At 47.5% G+C, this 17203-nt stretch overlaps 1 protein-coding gene across 1 annotated transcript in view; it reads right to left on the bottom strand.

Annotated features, from left to right (window-relative positions):
* Nucleotides 1-816: 816 nt before the first annotated feature.
* Nucleotides 817-17203, bottom strand: part of LOC147692058 (uncharacterized) — a 222456-nt gene continuing 206069 nt past the window's right edge. The window contains exon 12 of the mRNA XM_086936729.1: nt 817-1075. Coding sequence (XP_086792855.1) covers nt 1025-1075 — 51 coding nt within the window. The 3' untranslated portion in view covers nt 817-1024. The remainder of the gene's footprint in view (nt 1076-17203) is intronic.

Raw genomic sequence — 17203 nt, 5'->3', positions numbered from 1 at the left:
ATTCCTGTTCTCCTATACTCGGACGACGCAGTATTATTGGCCCTTACTGGCCTTGGTCTCCAGAGGTTGTTGGAATCCTTTAGGTACTTTATGGGATCTTTGGACCTGCAGATTAATAACAAAAAGTCACATTTTATGGTTGTTGGTAAACGCCCCAGGGGTCTAAAGCTAAACCCCTTTTCATGCAAAGGTGCAGAGGTAACAAGGGTACCTGTCTTCACATACCTTGGGGTCCTCTTTGATGAAAGAGGTATATGGGGTCCTCAACAGAAGATCAAAAGTAACGCTGTAGCCAGGTCTACGGTGGCACTAATGAGCTTTGCAAAGCGGTTGGGGGCAAGACCCATGCAGGCACTCCTGAATGTTTATAAATCCAAATGCCTGGCTATAGCCACGTATGGTGCTTCTTTATGGGGTTTTACACCACAAGAGAAGATACAGGTCGCAGAAAACACATTTTTAAGATCCCTTTTAGCGGTACCTCAATCTACCCCCACATTTTCATTGCACACAGAATTAGGGCTGGGGTATGTTACCGATCAGTTGAAAGTTGCCCCATTGATTTGTTGGATAAAGACCAAGGCTTTTAAAAACCTCTTACAACTCTTATAGCAGGAAGGCATACAACATGAATGTAATACACACCTCTTGCCATTGGAATGTAATAGAGATTACCATAGTTTAAGTGACCAGAAAATATAAATTGTATTCAAGGTTAACTTTCTCTTTTCACCTCAGGTGTCTGAAATTGGTCACCTTAGTGAAGGTCATTTGGAATCTGTCAGTAAAAGAGAATATTACCTAAAATATTGTTTTGGTGATATAATTGTTTTCATTTGTGAGCTTGTTTTTCATCACAATTTAATGTTGTGTGTCAAGCATAAGATACATGTCACAGATGCTCAATGGGTGGCATTAAAAATAATGCATGCATGTGCGCCTTTCCACCTCAGCTGAAATGCAATCTACATTTTCAAATGTTCGAAGTTAGTAACATCTCCATTTCATATTTGGTACTTCTTTCCTAAAAGAGCTGTAAATTGTGGTGGTACATACATGGCTGTGGCACTGGTCCCTGTAATAAACAAGAAAAAAGAACAATTAGACATCAGACTCCCAAAATACTTTAAAAAGGTACATCTTGCACTATCGCTCAAACCTGAGAAAGTAGATAATATAAACTAAGTATGAAAGGAAGTAGATCACCAGCAAGGTAGCATTTTCCTTTTCAAACTAAACTTTGTGAAGATCAGCTTTGATTAGAAAAAGGGAACAACCATGGGAGCTATATTTGCCACAGACAGACGAAAATCAATCCTATTTGTTCAAAAGACAGGATCATAAAAGCAAACCCTGCTTCTTATCAACTGGGGTGCATCCAAGCCTATAGCTCGCCCTTCATATTGGGAATAAAGCTGAGGTGGGACATGTACCTCCTTTCATTCTACCCACAGAGTGCTCCTCAAAAATATGGTGTGCAATTGGCAAGTATATGCATAACGAAAACAAGCACTGGCAAAAGCAATAAGTCTGGTTTTCACAGCCCACCTTCGGGTTGGTTAATGCTTATTTTATTTTGTTATGGGTTCTGCAAAACTTTCTTGTTGGGAAGCTGCTTGGACCTCATCAATCTAGAATAAAACTGGCTAAAACAATTTTTAGATGAGAAATGCACACATTGCCATTGTAGTCCCAGGCACTGAAATTAAGTACTTTCTGTGTGGATGCGCTGCTTCTGAAAGAACATATGCCCGCACTCATAGTGAAGTTAGCCAATGGTTGAAGTAATCTGGCTGATTGCATCATGCTGTAAGCTCTTGTGCACAGAATTAAAATGTGAATGACACAATAACAGAGCAGTGGATGAAAAGGGCCGACTGAAAGCTCATATAAGTCAGTAAATTATACATATAACTTAGGAAAATCCAAAGGGTTTGAAAGTCAGACCTAAAAAAAAGGCAAGATTAGCACAAGAGTACATTCTGAAAGCACATGATATCTTAGAACACAAGTTGCATTAGTTAGTACATAATTGTAACATCGCAACAACATATCAGCATACAATATTTGACAACCATGCTGCGAAACACTGGGGTGGTAGCTCTTACTCTCACTTTGCTTCAAAACACTGAAATTTGCTCCCACAGCATCTGCGGGCTCTGAGGGGCATTTCTGCCTTTAAAACATTTCTAAAGACTTGGCTTTTCAGTTCTGCGTTCTAACTACAGTACTACATGGATTTGTCCCTACTATAGCACCGGAAGGAAAAAGATACACAATTGATGGACGGAACGCTGAACAAATCAAACATTCACTCCTAGTCAAGAGATCTGGGTTAAATCCATCATTCTTTTGCTCACCATGCCACCAAAGTTTAGACTCAGCCACATGCAAATCAATCTTCGCCCTGCTCCTCATGGAAACAGTCCACCCCGAACTGCCAAGCCAGGTGCTCCGTGGACCAGAAACAAGCATCATGGGACCGGTTGCGGGGTTTTATCCCTCAACAGCCAGGCTAGCTTGCATCCAGTGGAACAGTGTGCCTGGGACCCAAGTCTGGGCATACCCGGCACACTTAGGGAGGGATAGCAGAAGACACAGAATTGATGGATGGAATGCAGAACGAACCAAACATTCACCCCCAGCCAAAAGATCTGGGTTAAATCCATTGTGGGTCCCAAGTTCACTGTGCCACTCGATTCAAGCTAGCCTGGCTGATGAAGGGTAATATCATTGAAATGAGGGGTAATATCCCTGAAACCTGTCCCAGAAGTGTATCTATGCACTTTTTTACTGCCTGGGAACCACGTCTCTGCAAACCCAACGCCCTTAGGGCAAGAAAGCAAAAGGCACACAATTGATGGACGGAATGTAGAATAAATCAAATTATCAACCCCAGTCACGAGATCAGGGGTAAATCCATCATTCCTTTGCTCACCATGCCACCCCAGTTTAGACGCAGCCATATGCAAATCAGTCTTTGCCCTGCTTCTCATGGGAACAGTCCAGCCCGCACTGCCAAGCCAGGTTCTTCCTCGACCAGACCAGCATCTTGGGACTGGTTTCGGGGTTCACCCCTCATCAGCCCAGCTACCTTGAATCCAGTGGCAAAATTAACCCGGGTCCCAAGCCTGCGCATACCTGGTGCACTGAGGGTGAGAAAGCAGAAGACACAGAATAGATGGATGGAATGCGGAACAAATGGAACATTCACCCCCAGCCAAGAGATCTGGGTTAAATCCATTGTGGGTCTCGGGCTCAATGAACCACTGGATTCAAGCTAGCCTGGCTGATGAGGGGTGATATCCCTGAAACCCATCCCAGAATGCTCGTTTCCGGTCCATTCCCATGTTCTAGAAATCAAAAGTGGTAAGCAATAAATGCACCTAGTTAGAAATGGGATTTCTGGTTGGCTAGGGCTTGCGCCTAAGCCAGGCAGAAACCACCACTCTAGGCAGGGCAAGTGAGTTACACGCTGAAGATAACCCCTGATCATCCCCTTAGTAGCTTGGCACGAGCAGTCAGGCTTATCCCGGAGGCAATGTGTAAAGAGTTTGCACAGCACACACACATAGCAGCAACACACTATGCACACTACAAAAGAAACTCCACACAAGGTTATATCAAAAATAGCTTTTGTATTATCCAAAATCCATTAGAACCATATTCACACACATACACTGTGCCAACAAGCACTAGGCAATATTCACAGGGGATTATATACACAAGACAGACCAATCGGGCCACTGTCAGAACCTATAGAAAGCACAACTAGCAATTTGTAAAACACAACCAGTAACTACTGGCAGAATACATGTGCAACATAAACACATTCTGTCTGCATCACACTAGGCATAAACCAAGTTATGCATAAAATCCCAAGCATAACATTTGCATTAGACATCACCACATTAAGCAATAACATTAGTCATAAGCACATTATGCAATCCTTTAGGGCCTTGCCCCCTCCTACTACACACTCAGGTACCAACCAGGACCCCAGGCCAACTGGCCTTTCTCTGGGGCTCAAAATGCTGTCTGTCCAGAATGTCAGGGCATAACCTGTGGGCCTTTCAAGTAGCCCTATGCCTGCAAAAGCAGCAAAGCCAAGGTGTGCGGTGCACTGGGGCGTGGGGTGCGTCTCTCCCCTTCCTTCTCACCAAAAGAAAATGCCCCTGCAGCTGCCCGCTCTCTCGCGGTGCAGCTGTGCGAATTAGGCCTGGCACCACTGTGCCTCTACAGTCCCCCTCCAGAACTCTGGGAGCACATGCCCACCTTTGTGGCAGCTGCCCACAATCCGCGGTGCAGCTGTGATGGTGAGGCACTGGTATCAACTAGACCCAAGACCCATTCACTTGAATGACGCTGAACACGGAGGAGCAGGGAGGCCGACCAAGTTCTATCAGATAATGAAGTACCATCAATCAAACCTATACAACGTTTGAAAGGATATATAGCTGTGGGATCTTAAACTCAAGAAAAAGACCCAAGTCTGCATCAAATAGACTCATACTGAGAGAGAAGTTTGGTGGCCCCTCCGTTGTTCTTTTAATCTGTACCTTGAATTGAAAACAGGTCACAGTGCAATTTGAAAGCTATGAGGATTCACAGATATCTGGCTGTTTAGAAGTCTTCTGAATGGTCAAAACAGAAACTTCACAAATTTCAGATTAATGTTGAAACTGTCAAAGTGTCCTGAAGAAGGTGTAAACCATAAAAAACGAACACCGAAACGCAGCGTCGACCTTTGTTCTTTGACTTTTTTTAGTTTTTTTCACTTTTGTGAATATATTATTGGATTTTATTTAGATTGTAACCCTAACTGGGAGGTGATTTTAATAAATTGTGTTTATACCTTTCCAGTTCTATTGTTGTGTGCTTACCTGTTATACTTTGATTATGAATAACAATGTCGTGTAGAGACGTATAGTCAGACAGTGCTTGCCATTCACATTTTTTTTATTTTATTGTGATCACCCGAGGCACTGGTACCAACCAGACCCGAGGAACCCCCATCACCGGGCTCCTCCTGGTGCCAGAAGAACTGCTCAAATGGAGCCCGACCGACCGGGGCTCTTTCCAGGGTGAATAACGGTTGTAGCACCAGGCACCAACAATGCCCTGTGGTCCCCCCACTCACCGGGGCGCCTCGTGGACTCTATTGGTCTCTACTGGCGGCCGCACCACCTTCTGGGCCTTGCTGGTCTCCTTGGTGCCTACCAGCGTGGGGTGGGCTCCCGCCTGGGTTTGCTCCACTGGGCCACGTTTCACCTGTTTCTTTCCGCCGACTCCCCCGATCAGGCTGCCACCGTTGGTCTTCCTCGTGGAGAGATAGGAAGGCAGAAATGGAGCCTGTGAGGCTCTGTAGCTGTCGCAGTCCCCACCCACAGTCAGGCACGGGTGTCGGACTTTCGGTCTTCGGTGGTCAGCACCACAAGGCTGGGTAGGCACCCGCCTTACCAACTTGCGGAGTGGGCTACTGCCCCAAAGTGGCACTGCAATGCTGGGTAGACTCCTGCTTTTCTCCTGCAAGCACCTTCCAGTGCGGGGTAGGCTCCCACCTGGATTCTTTTTTCGGGGGCACCGCTGCCTGGCTTTCTCTCTGGCTGCGCTTCTCTCGAGTCGCTGCTTGTGCAGCGGCGGCCCCTCAGCAGGGCACAAGGATGCGGGGTGGGCTCAATACCCAACTCTTATGCAGTGTAGAAGAATCCCCATGTCGGGATTCCCTCGGCGTACATGTTGCAGCCCAGCTCTGCAGGGCACGAATGTGAGAAGTTATCCTGGCATATGATGTCCACTATTGTAGTGGGTTCCTTGCACCAGTCCAAATGACCCTTATTGATGGTGGTTGTAAAGTCAACCTTATAGACACGCTATCCTAGTGGTAGCATGGACCAGAAGTCATAGGCTAAGACTTCAGAGAGCATGTAAAGCAAACTGTTTTACCAATTATAATCCCTTGAATACCAAATGAAAGGACACCACACAAAGTATATATCAAATATATATATGTATTTACTTCTAACACAACCCCTCTGTACTCTTTATGAGGTCAGAGATCGAAGTACATCACAAGTTACTCAATTAGCATACGATAAGTTGCACAAATACAGTTTTGCCCTATGGGCCTCACAAACCATATACTAAGTAAGTGGTATAAGAACCACTTCAGGAATAATGAATAGGCTTAGGGCCTAGGGAATCTCTGGGGCTACACTAAACAACCAAAGGGTAGGAAGTAGGAGACCCATGGGAGACGCGTGCAGTGTGGGAACACAGTCGCAAGTTACCATTGACTTATAACGGAGAGCGAAGAAGTTACAAAGTTACTGTTTTAGGGCACTGCCGGATGGACTACGACAAAACCCCTTTAAACTAGGACACTTGGAGAGGAAATACCCACGGGAGCACGGAGTACTCAAATTACCTCACCCAGGGAAGCCAGGTGCATAGGTGTCTTTTCGTGTCGGGTTTCGTCAATGCTTTCAATGGCGATCTGCAAAAGATGTGCTGCAGGCGGCCAAAGGAAGAGTGTCCAGGTGGATCCAAGGGTGGATCGAAGAACTGAAGAACCTGAAAGCAGAGGGGACAGAGTCTGGGTCACTAGTCAGTGACCAGGAGGTTACCAGAAAGGAACCAGGCGATGTTACGATGATCTCAGGTGAAGAGGTGAAGCTTGTCTCTGCAGCCACGAGGACCAGGAGGTGTCGATGACAACCAGGAGCTGGATTCGAGCTGTTCCACAAAGGATCTAGTTGACTGCAGTGTCGGTATCCGGATTGGACTCAACAAGCGTTGGCAAACGCAATCCACTCAGGAAGTGAAGATTGGCTTCGAGTCAGACCAGCAAGGTCTGGGGAGCTTCTCCTTTGCAGGGAATCTGGAGCAAGCCTGGAGCAACCAGGAAAGCAGTTTGGTTTTAAAGGTTTGACTTCAGGGGTCTCACTAGCCAACAGGCTAGCAACCGGAAAGACACGTTGAGCTGAAATGCAAGAGCGGGCCCCACACGGCACTCGTGGAGAGTGGAGGGCTGGGCTTTAGTGCAAATGGCGCTCGGGTCTTGGGCTTCTCATACCCCAATGCACAACTGCAAGGGTGCCTCGCTAGTTGCACTGTTAGCAAAATGCAGGATGTCCAGGGTGTCTGGCTCCACATCTCTTGTGTCCGCCACGGGTCTCAGCTTTGCTGTGGATGGGGGTCGGAGTCAGAGAAGTCTGTGAGTCCAGTTCCTTAGACGCTGAGTCTTTGGGATCCATCGGGAGCGTCAACAACAGCAGACCGGCAAGTTACTGGTGGTGCCTGTTTGCCCAGGATGGTCACTCCTTGACCACAAGGGAGATGTCTTCAGTCTTCTAGTCGAAATAGAATGTCGAAGGTCCAAGAGTTTCATTTCAGAGTTTCGTTCCAGGATAATCTAAAGTCCTGGGGACACAGCACCTATCTTTATACTAAGAGAATGGGCTGGATTACATACTAGGTCCCTCGTATGGGTGGACCTGGGAAGGGGTGGTTACACCCTCTTCCCTTTGTCCAGTTTCACGCCAGAGCGGGGCTGGAGTGCCCCAGCAACTGGTTTGAACCGGGCTATGCATGGAGCACCATCTGTGCCCCAGGTAGTGTCTGGAAAAGCATCTTTCTATTCAACCATCCCTGCCCCAATACACTACAGGCTGTCTGTGGAGGTGCTAGCGCCTCCCTCGACAGGAAACCTATTGTCCAGGCCTCCCTTGCTGGAGTTTCCCCCAGCTGTAGGAGGTCAGACTCGTGTCTGTGGCAGCAGCATCCATTTTGTGATGCTGAGGCTCTGTTTAACTTTAACCGGTTAAAGCAGTAACATACATGTCTTTTCCCTCTAGAAGGGTGGAATGCTACCCCCGCCGACAGAATTGGCAGGGGGGTAGTATTCCCAAGTGTTTGACACCTTACACGACATGTTTTGATAAAGCCAAACCAAAGTTAGCATAAACCGCGAGGATTATAATGCACGTAGGAGTATATGGTATGGCTATATCATAGAACAGCTATAAGGACATGGTTCCAAAAGCTGAAGAGGGGCTCAGCTCATGCTAGGGCACCCTCTCACATAAAACCAAGCACTCTGCCTCCAGGATTGTTAAGGCCTGCAATAGGAGTGACTTATAGGTTACTATGTGTCTATATAAGGCAGATATAGGTATACTATATCTAAGTAAGGGGTGATTAAACCACCTTACCCAAGCTGAGTGATCAGCCTGTGGCGTCAGTTTGGATGGCCAGCCAGGGGTGGCATAATACATGCTGCAGCCCCTGGCAGGCCTTGGATGCACCTATGCCCTGGGTACCTATGGTACACTACACAGGGGCTCGCAAAGGTGACCCAATACCGAATCAGGTATGTACCTAAAGTACATAGTATCAATTTAGAGAGAGAACAGCTGGGCTGTGGGTCTGATTAGCAGGCCCACAGCCACACTAAAGTCGAAAAACCAGAGAATCACAGCAAAAAGTGGGGGTGACCATAGGAAGCAGACCCTACTCTCGTACAACGAACACCCTCTTCTCCTTGCAGAGGCTGGAGCCCCCCTCCCTGGATATCCAGCAATAAAGATATGGCGCTCTCGAGGTGCTAGAGTCCAGGACTTGGAAAGGGGCACAACTGGGCATAGGCAAGCCAGCTCACAGGGCCCTCCAGCAGGGAGTCAGTCCCTTGTGGTGGTTCCTCCTGGGGCCCAGCATGCAGCACCCCCAAAGCAGTACAAGGAAGCACAAAAAGCACGTCAATACCCGGGGTCACAGCCCCAATATTTATACAACCTTCTCCTTTGTCTGCGCTTGGCACAGAGCTTGGGGGAACCAGCCTGAACTGGTTCTGTGGGGTGTAGAGCACTTTGTTTACAGGCTACAACACAGAACCAGGTGGCAGGTATTATTGCCGCACTAACTGGCAGTTTTGAAAACCGTTCCTTGGTTCCAGTACACTATTGCCCGCCTCCTAAGACCAGCCACCACTGTTGGTCTTAACTTTACATATAAACTTTTTTACACAAATGTGGAGAGGCAACGTGTATGATACAAATTTTTGGCTTCAACTGCCATACATTATACATAAATAGATGACAGGAGTGACGAATCTCCAGACAGATGACATAGTTTTCAAATGCTTAACGCGTTTCGCCCAACAGGGGCATCTTCGGGGCTTATCTTTATATCTTGTGACTGAAGCGTAATTTCTCCAAAAGTGGAGTCTTCGCTGACTTCCCACTCCTGCAAGGGCGAGTGTCTCCTGGACCACAAGATCACCAATTCGTTTATTTAGTAGGTGTTTTAGGAAATATTTCCCTCCTATGTCAAAGGTGTCCTTACTTCTTGGATTGAACGAAAAACTGTGACAAAAAGCCGTGTCGCTATCATGTGCCGATTTGGGCACAAAAGGTTATCTTCTGTATCGGAGTCTTCCTTCTCGATTCCTCGTTCTGGAAAAATGTGTGTAAAAAGCAACTGGTTCTGGGGGGTGTAGAGCACTTTGTTTACAGGGCTCCTTTCCTCCTTTGTCAGGTTGGGGCTCTGTCATCAGACACCCCACAGGGGGGTGGAGCCAGCATTCACCTAGGCAGGCAAATACCTATCCAGGGTCAGGGGACTACTCCCCCCACTACTCCAAATGCAGATCGCCCATTCAGCCTAGCACTGACTCGTCCTGCCCTCCCTGGAGCCACACACACCTCACCAGCCCCTGTCACTCCAAAGCCAGACATTCAATGCACCTCAGGCAGGCAGATACATAGCACGCAGAAATGACAACTTCTAGAAGAGGCATTTCTAAAATAGTGATAATAAATCTTCGCACAACATTGCACAGCATTTATTATTACTATTCCAACCAAACCAAACTTGACCACGCTGCTCCTCTCATATCAGGAATTACCACTGAAAAACTTAGGAATCCCCAATGCATTCCTATGGGAGTGCAGCCGCACAGCAGTGAGAATCCAAAATGTCTGTTTGTCACTACCAGGACATGTCACACACTTAAGGTACTTGGTATGTTATGGTAAGTGTTATGTTAAATCCTTTTATAGCGCGCAATAGCTACTCCAAAGAGTATCCCAGCACGTAGCCAGGGGGGTTTTTTAACATAGTAGCCAGCATTTACGGGAACAGGTGAGTTTTTAAAAGTTTCTTAAATACGAGCGGGTCTTGAGTGTTTCGCAAATAGAATGGAAGAGCATTCCAAACCTGAGAGGCCGTAACAGCAAAGAGCAGCCACCCAATTTGAAGCGGGAGAAGCGAGTCACCCTCGCCAACAAAAGGGCAGAAGAATGCAGAAGTCTGGGCGGAACATAAAAAGAGAACCATTTCTGTAGATAGATCGGCCCATGATCATAAAGTGCACGGTGAGCAATTACCAGTGATTTAAATTTGACCCTCTCCATCACGGGCAACCAGTGCAGGGCGCAGAGATGAACACGCACACTACTCCTCCTAGGGGTTCCCAAAAGCAGCCTGGCGGCCGCGTTCAGGATCACCTGAGGTATATTCATAGAGTAGCCAGGGATGCCAATATACAGGACATTAGCATAATCCAAGCGAGACAGGACTAATGCCCGAATAACCGTCTCTTTGGCAGAACTAGGGAGGAGAGGGAAAAAACTCCTGAGTGTTTTAAGGAGGCCAAAACTGCAGCCTGAAATCTTTTTCAACTGAAGAGAAAAGGAGAGGTTATCCTCAAACCATACTCCTAGATTTTTAGCGGATTTCACATTTGAAGAAGGAGAGGGAAATCCAGAAGGCCAAATCATATTTCTGAAATCAGGCGGAAAGTTGTCGTAGAGAAGGATCTCAGATTTGTCTTCGTTACACTTGAGTTGTGCCCTTGCGAGCCACCCAAATACCGAAGACAAACACTTCTGTCCCGGCAGTACTGAGTCTGCATCCTTACTCCATGTAAAGAGGAGTTAGGTGTCGTCAGTGTATGCTATCACATTATCCCCCGACTCCTCGGCCAAAAAGACCAGAGGAGTAACATAGATATTAAACAGAAGGGGGCTAAGGGAAGACCCCTGAGGTACACCCGTAGTTACCACCTGCGAAGAAGAGGCAGTCGTGGCAGCCAACCTGTTGGGCCCGCCCTTCCGGGAAGGACCTCAGCCAGCCCAGAGCCAAACCAGATACACCAATCTCCATGAGGCAGGTGAGCAGGTTAGAGTGCGGGACCGCGTGGAAAGCAGCCGACAGATCGAGCATAACCAGAGCTGCTCTACCACCAGCATCTAAACAGTCACGGATGGCTTCAGAGATCTCAACCAATGCTGTCTCTGTGCTGTAAGAGTCACAAAACCCAGACTGCGTCGGATGCAAAGCATCGGATTTGTCCACAAACACAGTGAGTTATCTGGTAACCACCTTCTCACAGACTTTGGCTAGGCTGGGGAGGAGGGAAATCGGTCTGTAGTTCCCAGAAGTCAGGGGGTCGAGATTAGTCTTCTTCAAAAGGGGAAGAATTTGGCCTATTTCACTCCAATGGACCCGGGCCTCACCAAGGGAGGTGTTGATAATGGCATTAACCTCAGGGTTAATAGTCTCTGCTACTGCTGCCAGCAGTCTCGCCGTGCAGGGATCCGTGGGAAAGCCAGACTTCAAACCTTTTAGGATCTTCAGAGAGCTGACCAGATCCACAGGGGCAAAAGCTGACAGCACATATCTCAAAGCACCCTGCGGTGGTGCATCAGGCCCTGCGACAAGGGGAGGACCAGGGCAAGAAGCTAGGGACTCCAGAATCAGGCACATTTTATCTATTAAAAAATTTGATGAAGTATTGCACCAATCCTCAGTGGCCAGGAGAGCACAAGTTTGAGCTGCAGGAGATGTAAAACTATATGGAAAATCTCCTTGGAGTTATTACAGGCCTGCTCAATACGGGCTGTAAAATATAGTTTTTTGGCCTGAAAAATGGCAGAATAGTAAATTTTTTGCCTGCCCCTACAGTACCCACTACGGCGCCAAATCCGTTCAAATGTTTTACATTCCTGCTTAAGCAGGTGCAAGTCTGAGGAAAACCAGGGATTGGAAGGCGAGGCCCCCGAAAATCTAGATGAAGTTGGAGTGGCAAGCAAAGACATAGACTTGGCTAACCAATTTGTGAAGCCCGCAAGACTCCCATCGAGGCCTGAGGTAATGGCAGGTCTAGATGCCACTGGAACCACTGCCAAAGTAGAAGGATCAACTTTTTTAAAGCTGGTTTCCGAGAATTACATCCCATCGCACAGGCCGAAGCTAGCTTCCAGGAAAAGAAGGTGATAAAATCGTCAGACCATGAAACTGAGAAAGGGTCCTCGACCGAAATACTAAAATTAGAGCATATGGGTTAAAGGATATGACCGCCCTGATGAGTTGGATGGATGAACCATTGCGACAATTGGGCAAGCTGAAGGATATCCCCCAGTGCAATGGCATCTATTGACTGATCAAGGTGGATATTCAAATCCCCTAAAAACAGAAACTGTGAACATCGAAGAGCCCTAGTGGTCAACGCATCACCCCAAGACTGCAAGAAAGAACAAGCAGAGCCAGGGGGGTGATAGATCAGCGTGCCTCCTAACAGAAAATGGGGAGAGAACGTAATACTAAAGTCCAGCGCCTCCCCTTCACCCCATGTATGGGTCTCACCCCTAAAAAAATCCCACTTCTCTCTGAATATGATCGCCACTCCTCCACCCCTCCCCTCCAGGCGATCAGCCCTGGCGATTTTATATCCCAAAGGGATGGTCAAAGTAGCAAATGAGTCGGAAGTTACATCCAACCATGTTTCAGTGATGAACAAAAGGTCGACCGGTCGGTCAGAGAGAAGTTCAAACACTTCACAATGATGTTTTTTTCAGGGAGCGCACATTGATCAAAGCCGCTGAGATGGAAATCGGCTTAGAGGGCTTTGGCCGATGGCCCATGGGTTGCGGGGATACGAGAGGTGCTGGGTGTTAACAAAATACACAGGCACCACATGTATAATCCTGGGCAACCTGCAGGTCCAGTGTACTTGCGAAGAGCCTCAAGCACCTCCCTGGAGTAAGACAGCCTAGCCTGGGCACCCGAAGGCCAAAGGGCAGAGTAACTGGCCCAGGCCTCTTCCAGGAGGCTGACGTGCGCAGACGGACTTGCCGCTGCGCGTCTGCGCAGCATGCATATTTATGTGCCGGCAGCCATAAAAAGCTAGAGAACGCACTGCAAGAAAATGGCATCTCTGAATGGCTGACCGGCAATGCAGGAAGTAAGTGCAGCCCCCCGAGGAGATCAGTGCTCAATTCCCCACAAACAGTATTCTTAAAAGACCAAGAATTAGTTCCCAATTAGCAGCAAAGATCACATAACATTCCTATAGTAATTAAAAATGTTTGAAATAATCGGGCAGCTAATAGATGTGCAAAGAGCAATACTAGTGTGAGGCAATCGTGGCAGTATCAGAAACCCTTCAAGGCATGCGCATCCGTGCAGCATGTATATTTATGTGCCGGCAGCCAAAAAAAGCTAGAGAGCGCACTGCGAGAAAATGGCGTTTCTGAATGGCTGACTGGCAATGCAGGAAGTAAGTGCAGCTCCCCGAGGAGATCGGTGTTCAATTCCCCACACACAGTATTCTTAAAAGACCAAGAATTCGTTTCCAATCAGCAGTAAAGATCACAAAACATGTCTTACCTTTTACCTACAATGCCCCCTGCCCATAGGGCTAGCTAGGGCCTACCTTAGGGGTGGCTGACATGCAGTAAAAGGGGGGTCACAGCGATGTCACACACTTTAGGTGTCACGTCACAGCAGCAGTAACACTGCACACACAGGCCCTGCAATGGCAGAGGCCGGAGACAGGTTTGAAAGGCTACTTTGCTGGGTGGCGCAATCAGCGCTTCAAGCCCACCAGTAGCATTTCATTTACCGGCCCCGGGTATCTGAGATACCACTTTACAAGAGAGTGACAGGTAAGTTAAAAATGCCAAACAGGGCTAGACCAATCTTACCGTGTTTACCTCAGAGAGCACACACACTTTACACTGGACAGCAGTGCTAAAGTGCCCAGAGTCATAGAACCACCAAGAACCATGTCAGAAAAAAGGCTAGGAGGAAGGCAAAAAGTTCAGGGATGACCCTGCAAAAAGGGCCAAGTCCAACACACCTACACTGGCAAATGAGGAGGGACTTCAAAAACATGAAAAAACTAAATCTTTGGCACCAAGCCAGTTGGAAACAACTGATGATCCAATGGTACCAGCAGGTAGGCAACTGATCACAATAATACATGTTTTTAAGTGAATTTGTTGGACCTGGCATCTTTTGGCATTTATCCCCTGTCTTTTACTTTCTGACCTCCTGTTTTTGATGTAATGCTGGACTTCGTTTTTGCTGGTTTAGTGTTTCTGTGCACTTTTTCACTGCTATTCAGTGCTAAAGTGCAAGTGCTCCGACTGCAAATTATGTTATGATTGGTTTTCCATGATTGGTATATTTGATTTACTAGCAAGAGGGGAGGATACTCCCATGCCCGTTGTCCAGTTTCACGCCAGGGCGGGAACCAAGGGCACCTGAACTAGCTCAAACCGGAGTATGCAAGGAGAGCACCATCTGCGCCCTTCAAAGCAGTCTGGTGGCACGGGCAATTGCTCCAACCCAGCCCAATACACTAGGACCTGTCTGGGAGGTGGTCACACCTCCCTGCAACAGGAAACCTATTGTTCTACCTTCTTCAGCTTGTGCCTGGTTTAGCAGCAGGAGGGCAGAATCGTGTCTGTGGTGGGCAGCAGCACTAGCATGCCAGCAGACCCTGAAAGGCTGTTACCGGGAGTACAGGGGGGTCCCCTAAGGAGCCCCCAGTACATGGGATCATACTTCCACCACTGGAATTGGTGTTGGGGTAGGATTCTAGCAAGTGTGATACCAAACATGACCAGTTTTGGTGCAGCCATTATATAGTTAGACATCTTGTGATGACTGATGTCCACTATGTCTTAAAATGGCACTTACAAAGCCTTGAGAAGCAACTCTGGAGTTTGTAGGGATGTTCTACTAATGCAGGAGCACCCTCATGCTTGTAATCAAGCACCCTGCCCACAGTTCTGGAGAGCCTGGCATAGGGGTGAAGTATAGGTTGTGGCCTCACATATAAGGAAACTTACATCTTGTGAGAAATGCAAGCCCCAACCCACACAAGCTGCAATGGCTGGCCTGTAGTCACAGTTTAAGTGAACTCCAATAGGTGGCACAACATATGCTCTAGCCTATGGGAAACCCCTGGTGTACCTATGTCCTGGATACCTCAGTACCATACACTTGGGACTTATAAGGGTACACCAGTAGCCACTTGTGGAGGTACAAATGTACACACCAGAACCAATTTAAGGAAGAGAGCACAGTTGCTGGGGTCCTGATTAGCAGGATCCCAGCAGACTAAGTAGTCAAAAAAACACTGACACCAGCCAAAAGTGGGGGTAATCCGGCCAGAAAGATCCTAACTTCCTACTGACCACATTTTGATTTTGTTTCAGTCTTGGTGACTTTGACCAATCCACAAAGTGCTCCAATGAGCTATGCAACAACAAGAACACCCATTCTGTGATTGTGTGTTTAATTACATTTAAAGGCCCTGTTCAGTTTTAAGAGAGGTCACAGCTTGAAAATAAGCATTGGCAATGGCAGAAATACTGGCTTTTGCCAACGGAACGTTTGCAGGATTGAGCAATTCACAGAAAAGGTAATGCATTGATGGCAGTAGAGTGGGTGTATTTCCCTTATCTTCTAAAGCTTGCACTGCTGTTGGACATTTTGTCATGTTACTGATACGGGGTTGGCACTCTGGTCAAGGGTAAGAGTACAAGAGTGAGGGAGCAGCCGCGGCCTGTGTAGGTAAGAGCAGTGGGGCAGTGGGGCTGAGTGGGGGGAATTTGAGCAGCTACGATGAGGGGAATTTATTTATTTCGTTTTCCCTTGTGGTCGTCCATTGAACACCCCTCAAATCAGCCCCACCACCCCACCGCTTTTACCGGCACAGGCCGCTGCTGTGAGAGATTTAAGGAGGCTGCATGTGCAGCACATACTGCAGGGAGAGAGAGATTGAAGGAGTTCAGGGACAGTGAAGGTGCAATGCATGCTGCAGGGAGCGGAGCAATGTAGAGTTGGGGGCTATAGCAGCTCAGTGTCCCGGAGAAAAGCACAGTTTGCGAGGTTGACAACTGTAGGGTCTGGGGTGCTGCAATTTTGTGTCTACAGGAGTATCGTTTTGGTTCAGGAGGCAGAATATTACATGGAGCAACGTGGGTGGCAGTGTTGGAGCAGGTCACAGTGTGGAGAGTGGTGATGCACATGGTCCAGCTTTGTGCACTGGCACAATGTCAAGGGTTAGGGCACAAATAATTCAGGGTTATTGGAGCAGACAATACTCTGGGGGAAAGTTGACCCGGGGCTGAGGAAATAGATCAACACAAGGTCAAAGGAGCAAATCAGTGTCCGGTCTGGGTGGAGCAACACAAGGTCTATGTCTAGAGAAAGACAGAGTCTGGGGGAAGGAGCAGCATACCGGGGGGAAGTGAAGCAGTGTTGAGTCTGTGGGTGGAGCAGCCAAGGGCCCGAGGGGCAACAGATCCCACAGGGTATGAGGAAGGGATCTGTTTGAGCTACTCATACTTAGCAGGACTGGGTTTGACCCTGGCTTAAGCACAACAGGGTCCACTAGGGTGGTGCAGTGTATGATCTAGGGAAACCAAAAAACGTAACTTAAAAATGCACATTAGATTTCTATTTTTTGCATGTGAAATTCTATGTCATGCTGCAGTTTTAGAGGCAAACAGACTTAGGGACCTCACTATTACTGTAAATGTGTGACTCTTGTAGATTTCCCTGTCTGAATTCGCAAAAAGTCATAACTTTTTCTCAATGGGGAAGAATTATGCTATTAGATCAAATGTCTGACTTTTTTTGTGGAATACTTATGAATCTGCACACGAGGGACACAGGTAGAACCTGCTCTACTTCCCAGAGGACCTGTGTTTGATGGGTTTATGCTAAGCTGCAAAGTCTGTTGGCTCACAATGTTTTGTTATGACTCTAGCTTTTCAAGATTAGAAGTTTAGCTCAGTTTAACGTTTAGAACCACGAAGCAGCTTTAGCAGCCTTTCCAGGAGTGGGAACCTGTTTGAGAAGCCCTAAAGGGCTACAAGCATCGGAGGGTGCTCAAGTGCCACTTAGA

The sequence above is a fragment of the Lissotriton vulgaris genome, chromosome 9, assembly GCF_964263255.1.
Source record: "Lissotriton vulgaris chromosome 9, aLisVul1.2, whole genome shotgun sequence".
NCBI classification, from domain to species: Eukaryota; Metazoa; Chordata; class Amphibia; order Caudata; family Salamandridae; genus Lissotriton; species Lissotriton vulgaris.
Note: the sequence above shows the minus strand (reverse complement) of the source record. Positions and strands in the feature narration are given on the sequence as shown.